The sequence below is a fragment of the Ursus maritimus genome, unplaced genomic scaffold, assembly GCF_017311325.1.
Source record: "Ursus maritimus isolate PB19 unplaced genomic scaffold, ASM1731132v1 scaffold_2, whole genome shotgun sequence".
Classification (NCBI taxonomy): Eukaryota; Metazoa; Chordata; class Mammalia; order Carnivora; family Ursidae; genus Ursus; species Ursus maritimus.
In genome coordinates this window covers 77,459,452-77,474,419 of record NW_024424452.1, presented here as the reverse complement: position 1 = coordinate 77,474,419, position 14,968 = coordinate 77,459,452, and the positions used below count along the sequence as shown (strand labels likewise).

General features: G+C 39.2%; 1 protein-coding gene and 1 non-coding gene across 2 annotated transcripts in view; one reads left to right on the top strand and one right to left on the bottom strand.

Moving 5' to 3' along the window:
* Positions 1-14,968, top strand: part of SLC9C2 (solute carrier family 9 member C2 (putative)) — a 93,521-nt gene that overhangs the window by 22,412 nt on the left and 56,141 nt on the right. Inside the window, exons 7-9 of the mRNA XM_008697594.2 lie at positions 767-866; positions 3,403-3,546; positions 6,643-6,811. Of these exons, the coding sequence (XP_008695816.2) occupies positions 767-866; positions 3,403-3,546; positions 6,643-6,811 (413 nt within the window). The remainder of the gene's footprint in view (positions 1-766; positions 867-3,402; positions 3,547-6,642; positions 6,812-14,968) is intronic.
* Positions 9,432-9,538, bottom strand: LOC121104115. The gene has a single exon (XR_005836486.1). It is a non-coding gene; the product is annotated as a U6 spliceosomal RNA (small nuclear RNA).

Sequence of the window (14,968 nt, the reverse complement as noted above, 5' to 3'; positions counted from 1 at the left end):
GAAGTGGAAATAAGATTTCACCAGTTTCCCTATCATCACCATTCCCAGCACTACTGGTTTTACTGCCCTTGGTTACTTATATTAAATTCAGTTAGATAAGTAGGAAAAAATAAAGTGGACTTAAGTGATTAGATAAACCAAAGGAATAATAAAATAAATATTGAAAATGTTAAAAATACTTTGAAAAATAAAATAAAAAATAAAATTCAAATAAACAATATTAATTTACTAAGCAGTAAAGTGAATGCATAGAAACAATGGCATAGTAATAGTGACTATCATGTATTCATTGATTTAAAAGCGGGCCAAGCACTTCTCATGTTATTTAATTGCATCTGCACAACAACTCTGTGGGACGTTACTCTTTTACACCCATTTTACAGATGCAGGGGTGCTCCTAGAGAAAAGGGAGGTCACACTCCAAGAGCAACCAGCTCCGCCCTGCTCCAAAGCGCTTCTACTGGCAGTGTCTATTATTTATTGGACGCGCATTTGTTGGATACTGTCTGTGGCTGCTTTTGCACTGTCACAGCTGAGTTGCGTAGTTGTGACTGCGACTGTGTGGCCCGCAGAGATTGAATATTTACTCTATTATCCCTTACAGAAGAAGTTTGCCAACCCCTGATGCAGAGGATTAGCCGATCCCTTGAAGCTACTCTCCAAGACGTGACTCTCAAGTCTCTCACCAATTCTTCACTCAAGATAAAGTAGCTCAGTGCGCAGATTTGAATGCAACTAATTTTATTCTTTTTTTTTCCCTCCCCAGTGGAACTTTTGGGAATGTCGGGAATGATTGCGTTAGTCGCTGTAGGACTGAATTTAGATTCCTTGAGCTTTAAACCGAGGATCGAGATAATAATTACAAAGTAAGTCTCCTATTGTGTACTTGGTGTAGATATCGTAGAAGTTTAGTGCTTAAGTGGTTCTGCTTTCTTGGATACACAAGACTCCCCTTTTATAACATTTTTCTGCCTTTTAATTGTGGATTTTATTACCAGTTATATTTGAAAGCACTTAAGGTACCAACAATTGTTGACATCGATTGATGTTATGAATCATGCAGGTGTGGCTCAGAGGCTGTGGTCTTTTTACATGTAACTCTTGATAAAAATTTACTTTGGATTGTTAGAAATTTAAAAAAAATACTTCACTCCTTTGTTTCCTTCATGACATCCATAAATGACAGCATCCTCATATGGGACGAGCTGGAAAAGAAAAGTAGCAGAAAGATGCCACACCAGCAAAACTCTTACTGGCCCTTTACATTTGGTAATGCAAGGTGTCGCTTGAGGATCTCTGCATGGAGGGAAAACCGTTTGCCTGTCTTCTCAGATGAATGAATTAGGCTCTGTCTGAAAGACTGTGCTAAATTACAGGATTGTTTCATAACTACTTCACAACAAGTCCTAGCCCGGTGTAGACCAAATGAAAGCAAATGTTAAAACAAGAAGCCATATCCTGAGTTTTCCCAGGAAGATTCATTTCTTTAAACATAGATGACTATCCATTGTTCTGAAATTATGGCCTGTCTACTTATTTTGGTATTTAAGATGTTCTTTCTTTTTTTTTTTTTCTTTTTTAAGATTTTATTTATTTATTTATTTGACAGAGACAGACAGCCAGCGAGAGAGGGAACACAAGCAGGGGGAGTGGGAGAGGAAGAAGCAGGCTCCTAGTGGAGGAGCCTGATGTGGGGCTCGATCCCAGAACGCCGGGATCACACCCTGAGCCAAAGGCAGATGCCTAATGACTGCACCACCCAGGCGCCCCTAAGATGTTCTTTCTTTTATGAAATCCTAGTGATAGAAGATGGTACTTTTTTTTTAAATAACTTCACTTGGGAAAATAAAAAAAATTGGGACCTATAACTCTTCTAATTTTGTGTCTATGTGAATATGACACTTAACTGGTTTTTAGAATCCAGAAGCTTGGGAATAAATAGTTGATAGAACATATACTTTCTGTCTGAATTTGGACAGTTTCCTGAGCTCAGTCATGGTGTCTGTCAGCATCATTATAAATTACTCATTCTGTTCATTTAATTGTTTAGTCTTGAACTGATTCAACCAATCCTTTCTTAATGTCTACTGTAGCCTGGACATTATATCTTAGGTTTGGGGCTATGTAAATAAGTCCCCTTCTCAGAAGGCACTCATTGTTAAGTGGTGGGCATGTTTATGTAAGAAACTAATAAGTATGAATCACTATATATTTATTGGGATCCTAGTATATGTAAGGCATTTTATTTTTTTAGGTCTTGTGGAGACATTTGAAAAAGTATTCTCAGTTATTCCATCATTTCGGAATTTCAGAAAACTAAGCTTTGGCGGGGCGGGGGGGGCATCTCAAACCCTTCCTTTCTCAGAGTTCTGAATCTAATGAATCAAGAGATGGAAATCAGAGAATCAGACAATCTAACTGATTGGGGTAATGCTGTGTCAGAGACATGGTTTCCCTCTGAAGCCAAAATAAGGCTTCCTAATGCTGCTTTCCAAATGTAGATCTTGAGACCTACCAACAGGGAGGCTGTTTTGTGGAACAAGCACACTCACCTAGTTAGTTGAAAGGGAAAGTCCCAGTGGAGGGGCCCAAGAGGAGGCGGGACTTGCAATCTGCTTGTAGAAGTCAAACCTGGCCTGGATGCAAGCATGTTACTACATGGAACCACAGCAGCCTAAGCTCTAACCACTGGTTCTGGTCTACTCAGTAAGACTCTTTGGGGGCGGGGCCAGGTGTATAGATATTTGGAAAGCAAATTGGGTGATTCTAATTCACTTGTCTGCTTAATGAACCATGATGGTATAGACAATTGGCACTACAGGGATTTAAAGGAGGATCACTTCCAATGAGAGTGCTTAGGATGGTTTCATGAAGAACACAGATTTGAGTTAGCCCTACGAGCTTTTTAGGAATTCAGTAGATGGGAAAGCAGACAGGAGAAACTTTCAACCTAAGGAATTTTCAGGCAAACCATGAAGGGAGAGTCCTGCAGAGGGCAGTGAAGTGATCCAGGCAACTGTCAAAAAATCAAGGTTAACCAGGTGGTTCTGGGTTTAGCTGTGGCAGACCCAACTATTTGATATGATGCCAGCTAATCTCCGCAAAACTGCCACATCACCAATTGGGGGAGGAGGTGGAGAGCCTTATTTTTCTGCCTTGTTCTTACTATTCTCCTATGAGAGGCAGCCCATGGGCATGGTGTGATAAGAGTACTGGAGAATATGGAGCTGGGTGTATTTTAGTTCCAACAAAATACTTTTAAATGTTGATTTTAACAGTGCTGGAGGCAAGGACTTCTGCTAAGACAAGAATGGTATATATGTGATACATACTTTTATGTGAAAAGGCAACTATTTAAAAAACCAATTGCTTAAGATGTGATTTATTTTCCATTCATCCTAGGTTCCTAAAAATGTTTTCAACTGTATACCAACAATTAATATATACTTTCTTTGGCATTATAATTGGATGTGGAGAAACCAAGTATTTAGGATTTCACACTGTGGTTTTCATATTCATCTTATTTACAACAGTGAATTTTGTAAGGTAGGAATTATATTTTAAAGTTTGCTTACTGGACTTAGGTTCTTAAGCCCAGAATTAGAATTGGGAGGCAGTGTTGTAGCAAGAAGAGCCCGGGACGTGGAGTCAGAAAACCTGCGCTGTTGTCGAGGTTCTGACAATAGCTTGCTGTGCAATTGAGGGAAGTCTGTTTATTCTTGAAAGTTTCATCTAGAAAAGGAGAAGGGGCAAGAACATCAGCATCAGCATCATGACCCATGAGCTTGATAGAAATGCATATTCATGGGCGCATCCCAATGTACTGAATTGCATCTCTGCAGATGTGATCTAGGAAACTGTTTCAACATGTTTGTTAAAGTTTGAACAATACTGGAGCGGATTAATGACTCTTAACATTTTTGTTGACTTTCATTCTCATTTATTATCATCATAGCTATGATAAAGCCATTTATTAAGCACCTACCATGTACATTATGCCATTAATACTCATACAACCCTATGAAGTAAGTGTTATTGCATCATTTCATAGATGAAGCCCAGGAAGGTTAAAAACTTGCCTAGAGTTACCCAACTTGAAGGGCAGAATTGGGGTTTATTTCTTATTTTTTTAAAGATTTTATTTATTTATTTATTTATTTATTTATTTGAGAGAGAAGGAGAACATGAGCAAGGGGAAGGGCAGAGAGAGAGGGAGAAGTAAGCTCCCCACTGAGCAGGGAGCCCAATGCAGGGCTTGATCCCGGGACTCTGGGATCATGACCTGAGCCGAAAGCAGACATTTAACCAACTGAGCCACATAGGCACCCCCAGAATTGGGATTTAAACCTGACCCCATGAACATGTTTTCTCTCAAACACCATTGCCCACTCGTGGTAGTTGTGTCTTTGATAAGAATTCATTACAGTGTCATTTCCACTGAGGATAGACCTGGCCAAGGGAGCTTCCTTTACAAGATGTTCTCAGGGGACATCGCTTTTGCTGACTCTGAACACATTGCTTGCCACTCAAATAGTTACTCTCACACACAAGGATGTGTATGCAATTTATGTTTCTTTGTGTCATGGAAACTCAAGAGCAGGTTGAGATTGGTCGCAGAATATGAAGAAAGAATATGAAGAATAAGTGCATTGTTTGACTCAGCTACACCTCTGGTGTTTCATTTCATCTTCATAACAACACTAAGAGATGAGAATTTTATGAAGGAAGAAACTGGCCAACAAAGGCAAAGTACCTTACCCAAAGTCAGGTGGTTAGGGAGTGCCAGAGATCTCAGGTGAACTGATGGTTCCACCTCCCTAGAGGAAAGGCTTTAATAGAAGGTGTCATCCTCAGGGGCCCTCAAAGTATGGGTGGGCTTTTCATAAGAGACTTGTTGAGAAAAACATTTTAGGGGAGGAGCCAAACTAAGGCCTGGTCATAATAATTATTGCTAACATGTTTTGAGTGCTGACCACATTCAAAACATCATTCTAAGGCCTGTGAATGTTGTCTCGTTTAATCGAATTTTCACAATAATCCTTTGAGGTAAGTACACGTATTGTTATTTATTATCTCCACTTTACAGTTGAAGAAATTGAGGCTTAGAGAGGTTAAAGAACTTGCTTAAGTTTACATGTTTAGTAAAAGCAGCCTCAATTTGATCCCAGATAGACTGACTCCAGAGCCTTTGCTATACTGCCTTTCTATTTTTGATATCAGGAAATGATATGAGTTGTTCTATTTTGGCTGAACTCAATGGTATTTCAGAGAAAGATAATTTAGTAAGGCTGAAAAGTTTGGTAAGAATTACTTTGCAAAAGGGGTGCCTGGGTGGCTCAGTTGTTAAGCGTCTGCCTTTGGCTCAGGGCGTGATCCTGGCATTCTGGGATCTCAGGCTCCTCCGCTGGGAGCCTGCTTCTTCCTCTCCCACTCCCCCTGCTTGTGTTCCCTCTCTCGCTGGCTGTCTCTCTGTCAAATAAATAAAATCTTAAAAAAAAAAAAAAATTTGCAAAAGACTTAAATGAAAGGCAGAGGAGTTTGTTCAAATTAATTATATACATTACAGATGGTAATTGCAGATTTTCTGTTTCTCAATCATCAGAATTCTCTAAATTGTCTTGTGAAATTCCCAGCTGAGCAACTGATACACAATATATTCTTTGAGGCTAAGAACATATCAATTTTATTTTTGTTGAACTCTCATTTGAGGGATAGTACTGATATTCTTTTGGTACATATCCTCTAAAGATAGATTCTAAATTTTGGGTAGAGTTTCTTATACAAAAATGATCTGTAGACAGTTGTGGAGAGCATAGCATAAGAATGGAGTTGTTGAATCACTATGTTGCATACCTGAAACTATCATTAACATTGTGGGTCAATGATTCTCAAATAAGAAAAAAGAAAAGAGGGGCGCCTGGGTGACTCGTCAGTTAAGCCTCTGACTCTTGATTTCAGCTCAGGTCATGATCTTAGGTTGTAGATAGAGCCCTGTATCAGGCTCCATCCTGGGCATGGAAATTGCTTGAGATTCTCTCTCTCCCTCTCCTTCTGTCCCTCCCCACTTTAAAAAGAAAAGAAAGAAAAGAAGTGAAAAGGGAAGTAAAGAAAAGGAAAGGAAAGAAAAAAGAAAAAGAAAGGTAAGAAAAGAAAAGAAAAAGAAAAAAGGCACAAATTGAGATTACTTATGTGACATTTAGTTTATGATTCTCACGGGAGCTCAAGAAAAAGTTGGTTAAGCCAAATTTATTAATGTGCCTACAATAATTTTACTTTTTGGCCATCATCTGCATGTCCTCTTGACCTAATTTCTGAATCTAGTCATGGTCTTCCACGGAATAGATGAACTTGTGTTATTTGAAGAACTTTCTTTCAGAAATTTACTACCCAAATCCGAATAGTGCCCAATAGTGTTAATGTTAATTCCTTATATTTGTATAAAACTTCTAGCGTTTTTCAAGATTTGAGTATTATATGCAAAATTTAGACAATAGATTTTGTTTGTTCCAGAAAGTTTGAACACTTGTCAATAAACTGATTATTTTCTCTTTCCTGAAAAAATTTTATATGAAATTTTGTATTCAACCATGAATAACATTAATACATCAGGTGTGATTAATAAAAAAGTTTTTCTCTCCACAGGTTGCTTACTATTGTGTTAGTGAGCCCCATTCTGATGCATGCAAATTATGAATATAATTGGAAGTGGGGAATTGTTATAGCATGGTCTGGAATTAAAGGAGTTTTTAGCTTACTCTTGGCTCCCGATATTCATAATCTGGCTGAACAAAAAGTAGAGTCACCTCAACTGGTAGGAAAAATCATACCTCATAATTATTCATACTTATTCATTTTTATTTATTCTGTCGTACTTGTCATAGTACCCAATAATAAAGTTAACCATTTTTTAAAGTTTTAATTTAAATTCCAGTTAGTTAACATACAGTGTAATATTAGTTGCAGGTGTACCATTTAGTGATTCAGTAATACATACAATACCTGGTTATCATCACATCCAGTGCCCTCCTTAATTCCCATCACCTATTTCACCCGACCCCCACCAACTTCCCCTCTGGTAACCATCAGTTTGTTCTCTATAGTTAAGAGTCTGTTTCTGAGGTGCCCGGGTGACTCAGTCAGTTAAGTGTCTGCCTTCGGCTTGGGTCATGATCCTGGAGTCCCAGGATCAAGCCCCACATTGGGCTCCTTGCTCAGCGGGGAACCTGCTTCTCCCTCTCTCTCTGCCTGATGCTCTTGTTCTCTCTCTCTTACCCTCTCTGTCTCTCTCTCTCAAATAAATAAAATCTTTAAAAAAGCAAAGAGTCTGATTATTGGTTTGCCTCCTTCTCTTTTTTTCTGCCTCTTCGTTCATTTTGTTTTTTAAATTCCACATATGAGTGAAATCATATGGTATTTATGTTTCTCTCACTGACTTATTTCACTTAGCTTTATACTCTCTAGCTCCATCCATGTTGCAAATGGCAAGATTTCATTCTTTTTTGATGGCTGAGAAATATTCCATTAGGTGTGTGTGTGTATACCACATCTTCTTTATCCATTCATCAGTCAATGGATGCTTGTGGTGTTTCCATAGTTTGGCTGTTGTAGATAATGCTGCTATAAACATCAGGGTGCACGTATCCCTTCGAATTGGCATTTTAGTGTTTTTTGGGTAAATGCCTAGTAGTACAATTGTTGCATCATAGGGTAGGTCTATTTTCAGGTTTTTAAGGAACCTCCATACTGTTTTCCAGAGTGGTTGCACCAGTTTGCATTCCCACCAACAGTGTAAGGGGATTCCCCTTTCTCTACATCCTCACCAACACCTGTTGTTTCTTGTGTTTTTTATTTTAAGCCATTCTGGCAGGTGTGAGGTGGTATCTCCCTGTAGTTTTGATTTGTATTTCCCTGATGATGAGTGGTGAGGAGCATCTTTTCATGTGTCTGTTGGCCAGCTTTATTTCTTCTTTGGAAAAATGTCTATCCATGTCTTTTATCCATTTTTTAGATGGATTATTTGGTTTTTTTGGGTGTTGAGTTGTATAGGTTCTTTATATATTTTGGATACTAACCCTTTATCAGAGATGTCATTTGGAAATATCTTCCCCCAGCCTTTCCCCCATAGGCTGCCTTTTAGTTTTGTTGATTGTTTCCTTCCCTGTGCAGAAACTTTTTATTTTGATGAAGTCCCAATCCTTTATTTTTGCTTTTGTTTTCCTTGACTCCAGAGACATGTCTAGAAAGAAGTTGCTATGGCTGATGTCAAAGAGGTTACGTGCCTATATTCTCCTCTAGGATTTTAATGGTATCCTGTCTCACATTTAGATCTTTTTCTATTCTGAAGTTATTTTTGTGTATGGTATAAGAAAGTGGTTCATGTTCATTCTTTTGCATGTTGCTGTCCAGCTTTCCCAACACCATTTGTTGAAGAGACTGTCTTTTTCCCTAGAATATTCATTCCTGCTTTGGCAAAGATTAATTGACCATATAGTGGGTTCATTTCTGGGTTTTCTATTGTGTTCTATTGATATATGTGTCTATTTTTGTGCCAGTACCATACTGTTTTGATCACTACAGCTTTGTAATATAACCTGAAGTCCAGAATTGTGATGCCTCCAGCTTTGTTTTTCTTTTTCAAAGTTGCTTTGGCTAGTTGGGGTCTTTTGTAGTTTTATACAAATTTTAGGATTATTTGTTCTAGCTCTGTGAAAAATGCTGGTGTTATTTTGATAGGGATTGTATTAAATGTGTAAATGGCTTTGGGTGGTATAGACATTTTAACAATATTTGTTCTTCTAATTCATGCACCTGGAATGTCTTTCCATTTCTTTGTTCCTCTTCAATTTCTTTCATCAGTGTTTTATAGTTTTCAGAGTACTGGTCTTTCACCTCTTTGGTTACATTTATTCCTAAGTATCTTAGAGTTTTTGGTGCAATTGTAAATGGGATTGATTCCTTACTGTCTTTCTGCTGCTTCATTATTGAATGAATAATTCATTCAGCAGAAAGACATTTTTATGCATTTTATTGCATATAATAAAAATGCAACAGATTTCTGTATGTTTTTTGTATATTGTGACTTTACAGAATTCGTGTATCAATTCTTTTTTTTTTCATTTTTTAATTTAAATTCAATTAGCCAACATATGATACATCATTAGTTTTTGATGTAATGTTCAATGATTCATTAGTTGCAAATAACATCCAGTGCACATCACATCACGTGCCCTCCTTAATGCCCATCTCCCAGTTACCCCATCCCCTCAACCACCTCCCTTTCCACAACCCTCAGTTTGTTTCCCAGTCAAGAGATTCTCATGGTTGTCTCCCTCTCTGATTTCTTCCCATTTATTTTTCCCTCCCTGTCCCTATGATCCTCTGCACTATTCCTTATATTTCACATATGAGTGAAACCATATGATAATTGTCTTAAAAGTATGGAATGCTTCACGAATTTGCATGTCATCCTTGCGCAGGGGCCTTGCTAATCTTCTCTGTATTGCTCCAGTTTTGGTATATGTGCTGCCAAAGCAAGCACTTGTGTATCAGTTGTAGCAATTTTTTGGTGTAGTCTTTGGGTTTTCTATATAGAGTATCGTGTCATCTGTAAATAGTGGAAGTTTGACTTCTTCCTTGCTGATCTGGATGCCTTTTATTTCTTTTTGTTGTCTGATTGCTGTAGCTAGGACTTCCAGTACTATGTTGAATAACAGTGGTGAGAGTGGACATCCCTGCCTTGTTCCTGACCATAGAGGAAAAGCTCTCTATTTGCCCCATTATGAATGATATTAGCTGTGGGTTTTTTGTATATGGCCTTTATTACGTTGAGGTATGTTCCCTCTAACCCTACTTTCTTGAGAGTTTTTATCATGAATGGACATTATACTTTGTCAAATGCTTTTTCTGCATCTATTGAAAGGGTCATATAGTTCTTATCCTTTCTTTTATTAACGTGGTGTATCACATTGATTTGCAAGTACTGAACTACTCTTGCAGGCCAGGAATAAATCCCAGTTGATCGTGGTGAATGATTCTTTCAATATACTGTTGGATTCATTTTGCTAGTATTTTATTGAGAATTTTTGCATCCGTGTTCATTAGGGATATTGGCCTGTAGTTTTCTTTCTTAGAGGAGTCTTTATCTGGTTTTGATATCAGGGTAATGCTGGCCTCATAGAATGAATTTGGAAACTTTCCTTTCTTTCCTACTTTTTGGAATAGTTTGAGAAGAATAAGTATTAACTCCTCTTTAAATGTTTGGTAGAATTCATCTGTGAAGCCATCTGGTCCCGGACTTTTTTTGTTGGGAGATTTTTTTTAAAAGTCTTTTTTTCCCCCCAAAGATTTTATTTATTCATTTGTCAGAGAGAGAGAGATAGCATAAGCAGGGGGAGCAGCAGGCAGAGGGAGAAGCAGGCTCCCTGTTGAGTGAGGAGCCCAATGTGGGACTCAATCCCAGGACCCTGGGATCATGACCTGAACTAAAGGCAGATGCTTAACTGACTGAACCACCCAGGCATCCCTGCTGGGAGGTTTTTTTGTTTTTTTTTTTTTTATTACTGATTCAGTTTCTTTGCTGGTTATCAGCCTGTTCAAGTTTTCTATTTCTTCCTGTTTCAGTTTTGGTAGTTTATGTTTCTAGGAATTTATACATTTCTTCCAGGTTGTCCAATTTGTTGGTATATAATTTTTTCATAATATTCGTTCATAATTGTTTGTATTTCTGTGGTGTTTGTTGTTATTTCTCCTCTCTCATTTGTGATTTTGTTTATTTGGGTCCTTTTTCTTTTCTTTTTGATAAGTCTGGCTAGGGATTTATCAATTTGATTAATTTTTTTCAGAGAACCATCTCCTGGTTCCACTGATCTATTCTACTGTTTTGTTTTTTTTTTTAAGTTTCTATATCATTTATTTCTGTTCTAGTCCTTATTATTTCCTTCCTCCTGCTGGCCTTAGGCTTCATTTGTTGTTTTTTCTCTAGTTCCCTTAGGTGTAAGTTTAGGTTGTTTATTTGAGATTTTTTGCTTCCTGAGGTAGGGCTGTATGGCTATATACTTCCCTCTTGTGACCACTTTTGCTGCATCCCAGAGGTTTTGGACCATTGTGTTTCCATTTTCATTTGTTTACATGTATTTTTAAATTTATTCTTTGGTTTCCTGGTTGTTTTAACAAAACAGTCTCCATCTCTTCAGCACAGTGTTGGAGTAGAAAAGAGTCACATCTGCAAGCATCATTTAGTCTAAGGCACAACTTCATGCCTCCCTGAACAGCAAGCCCACCTTTCCCCAGAATCCAGCCCAGAGCCAAACAGAACACACAGTCAAGCCCAGAATGAAGTTGGCCTCAGGCCTCAGAACATCTCACCCTTTCCCCACAGCCCTTCAAAGCTTCCTGGCTGCAACCTTCTACCCCTCCACCCCCAACTGGGCCAACTCCTAGCCTCTGAGCCACCAGAGAGCTTTCTTTGTGGGATAATTAACAAAGATTTAAGTTTTATAGAAACAATGTCCTGTGAATCCATTGTTCCCTAGAAGTTTAAAATGACCCCCCCCATTCATAATCCTAATCAGCAATGACAGCTCTTCCTCTCTTCACCATAGATGCAGGCAGTTTTGAAGTGATTATTGTCACAGCTCCATACTCAGGGGTTCCTATCAACTTTATTAAAGGCTATTCTCCTCACCCCAGGGTAGAAAGGAATCCCAGGTACTTTCCCCAGGTTCAGAGGCTGAGAGGAAAAGCACTGATATCTTAGAAAAAGGTTCCTTCTGTTTCCCTCCAAAGATTTTAATGGAGATTATTGCCTAAATATTTTTTAATCTGTCTGAGAAAGGTTAGTTTTAGATTCAGAGGGCAATACAAGCACAGAAACACACAGTCTTTCTGATTAGGTACTAGTTTTGAGGATACAGGAGGCAAGATAGAAGAGTATAAAATCTCAAGTGGCCTTCTTAACCTAAAATCTTCTAGAAAGCCTCAAAAGATGGATACTAGAAGATTTCACCTTTGCAGGCCTTGGTAGGACAATTCCAAAAGTTCTACCATTTTGGACTGGTGACTTTTGACAAGGTCACAATAAAAGAAAAAAGAAAGCGGGGCATCTCCAAAGGAACATCTTTTAAGGGCTCTGACTAGTGATATTGCTACGCTGGCTTTCTTTTGATGTCCATTTGCATGATAAATGTTTCTCCACCCCCTCACTTTCAATCTGCAAGTGACTTTAGATCTAAAATCAGTCTCTTGTAGGCACCATAGAGATAGGTCTTGTTTTTTCTATCTGTTCTAATACCCTATGTCTTTTGATTGGAACATTTAGTCCATTTACATTCAGAGTAACTATTGATAGATAAGTACTTAGTGCCATTTTATTACTTGTTCTGTCATTGTTTCTGGAGATGTTCTCTGTTCCTTTCTTGTCTTTGTCACTTTTGGTCTTTCTACTCAGAGTCCCCTTTAATATTTCTTGCAGGGCTGGTTTAGTGGTCACAAACTCCTTTAGTTTAGTTTAGTTTAGTTTTGTTTTTTTGTAAGCTTTTATTTATTTATTTGACAGAGAGAGAGAGGGAGAGAGCACAAGCAGGGAGAGTGGCAGACAGAGGGAGAAGCAGGCTCTCTGCTGAGGAAGGAGCCCAATGCATGACTCGATCCCAGGACCTTGGGATCATGACCTGAGCTGAAGGCAGACGCTTAACCGACTGAGCCACCCAGGCGTCCCGTCTTTTAGTTTTTGTTTGTTTGGGTAACTCGTTTTCTCTCTTTCTCTTCTGAGTGATAACCTTGCTGGATAGAATATTCTTGGCTGCAGATTTTTCCCATTTAGCACTTTGAATATGTCATGCTACTCCCTTCTGGCTTGCCAGGTTTTTGTTGAGAAATCTGCAGCTACCCTTATGGGTCTTCCCTTGTAAGTTCAGGATTTCTTTTGTCTTGCTGCTTTCAAGATTTTTTTCTTTATCACTATATTTTGCAAATTTAATTACAATATGTCTTGATGTTGGGCTGCTTTGGTTGATTTTGATGGGAGTTCTCTGTGCCTCCTGGAACTAGATGTTTTTTTCCTTCCCCAGATTAGGGAATTTTTCTGCTATTATTTTCTCAAATTTTCTGCCCCCCCCCCATCTTCTGTCTTCTTCTATAATATGAATGTTATTACTTTTGATGGAGTCACTCAGTTCCTGAAGTCTATTCTTATATTCCATAATTCTTCTTTCTCTCTTTTGTTCAGCTTCCTTATTTTCTATTATTTTGTCTTCTATATCACTTATTTGTTCCTCTGCTTCTGTCAGCCTTGTGCTCATTGCCTCAAGTCTGTTTCCAATATCAATTATTGCATTTTTCATTTCTGACAGATTCTTTTTTTAACTCTATTATCTCTGTGGTAAGAGTCTCCCTGAAATCTTCTATTCTTTTCCCAAGCCCAGTGAGTATTTTTATGATTGTTGCTTTACATTCTCCATCAGGCATGTTACTTATATCTGTTTTGTTTAGATCTCTGGCTGTGACCTTATCTTGTTCTTTCATGTGGGATGAATTCCTCCATCTTGACATTTTGTCTAAGTCTCTGCCTTCTTCTCTGTGTTAGAAAAGCCAGTTATGTTTCCTGCTCATGAGAGTAATGGCTTTATGACGAAGAGATATTAGAGTGTCCAGGGCCTGGCACTTCAGAGAGTGTCTCTGGTATGTGTTGTGTGCACTCTGCTGTTGTGTTTTGGCTGTTGTATCCTTCAGGCCAGTTGTCTGCAGAGGCTCTCCTTGCCTGCAGTGGGCACTGTTTGGTCCTTGGCCAGAGCGGGGTGAGTTTTAACTAGGTGTGCTCTGGTCTGCCTGTTAAATGAGACCTGATACTACTTCCACTAGAACTGAAGCCCTGCAGAACTCTGGTCAGGAGACATGGTGTGGGCAGGGATTTCTGAAGGCCTTCTGGGGAAGGGACTGACCATGTTGGCACAGAGGCAAACATGATGGAGGGCAGGTGTGCTAGAGCACAGGGGGGTGGGACTTGGTGTAAGCGTGTTAGGCAGCCACTGTGGGCACTGTGCTGTCTCCTGAAGGTGGCTCTGTGTTTATGCTGAGGGGCAGGGGAGGGAAATGGCCCCTGCTGGCTCCTTTGTCTCCAGAGAGAGGTATGGATCCTGCGTCTCAGGTACCCGCTCCAAGAAGAACAAATTATCTCCCTGCTGTGTGCCCCAGGCATTCTTCAGATGCTATTTCCATGCCATGTGCCCCCAGGTTGTTTGTCTGCCTTCTCTTCAGGAGTAGGGCAGCTCCCTCAGGGCTCTATCCTAACCAAGGCAGCTGGTCTTTAAGTCCCACTGGTTGCAAGAACTCACAAAAATCAGCCAGCCAATGGCTTCTTTTCCCAGCCAATGGCTTTAGGGAAGTGTTCTCCTTGTGTATTCCCCTGTGTGCCTGTCTCTCTCGCACCTTTCTCTGTGACAAGGGCTCCCTCCCCTCCGCAGCACTTACAGTCTCTTTCTTCCCCAAACCACCTCTCTGTACTTCCTACCTTCCTTGATGTGGTTTCTTCTCTTCCTTTAATTGCGGAGTTTGTTCTGTCAGTTTTCAGGTTGATTTCTGGGGTATTTGGAATGATTTGATAGTTATCTAGTTATGTTTGTGGGGACAAGATGAACCTAGGGTCCTCCTACTCCTTCACTGTCTTCTCTCCCGTGTCCCAAAGTTAACCATTTTAAAAACTAGATTTGAAAAACACATTCTTTTAAGTAGAAAGGAACTTTCAGAGGAAAGTTTGTTTATGTTGACAGTATGAAAGGGAACAACAGTCAAGTACTGGTTAATGGTGTGGGAATCAGATGGACTTGGGATCAAATCCTGGTCCCACCATCACAGGCTGGGTGACCTTAGGCAAGTTTTGCAGATTTGTGGAACTTCAATTTCCAGTTGAGTATTGAGATGATATTTAGTAAAATACCTGCCACTTAGCAAATGCTCAGTAAATGTTACTCTC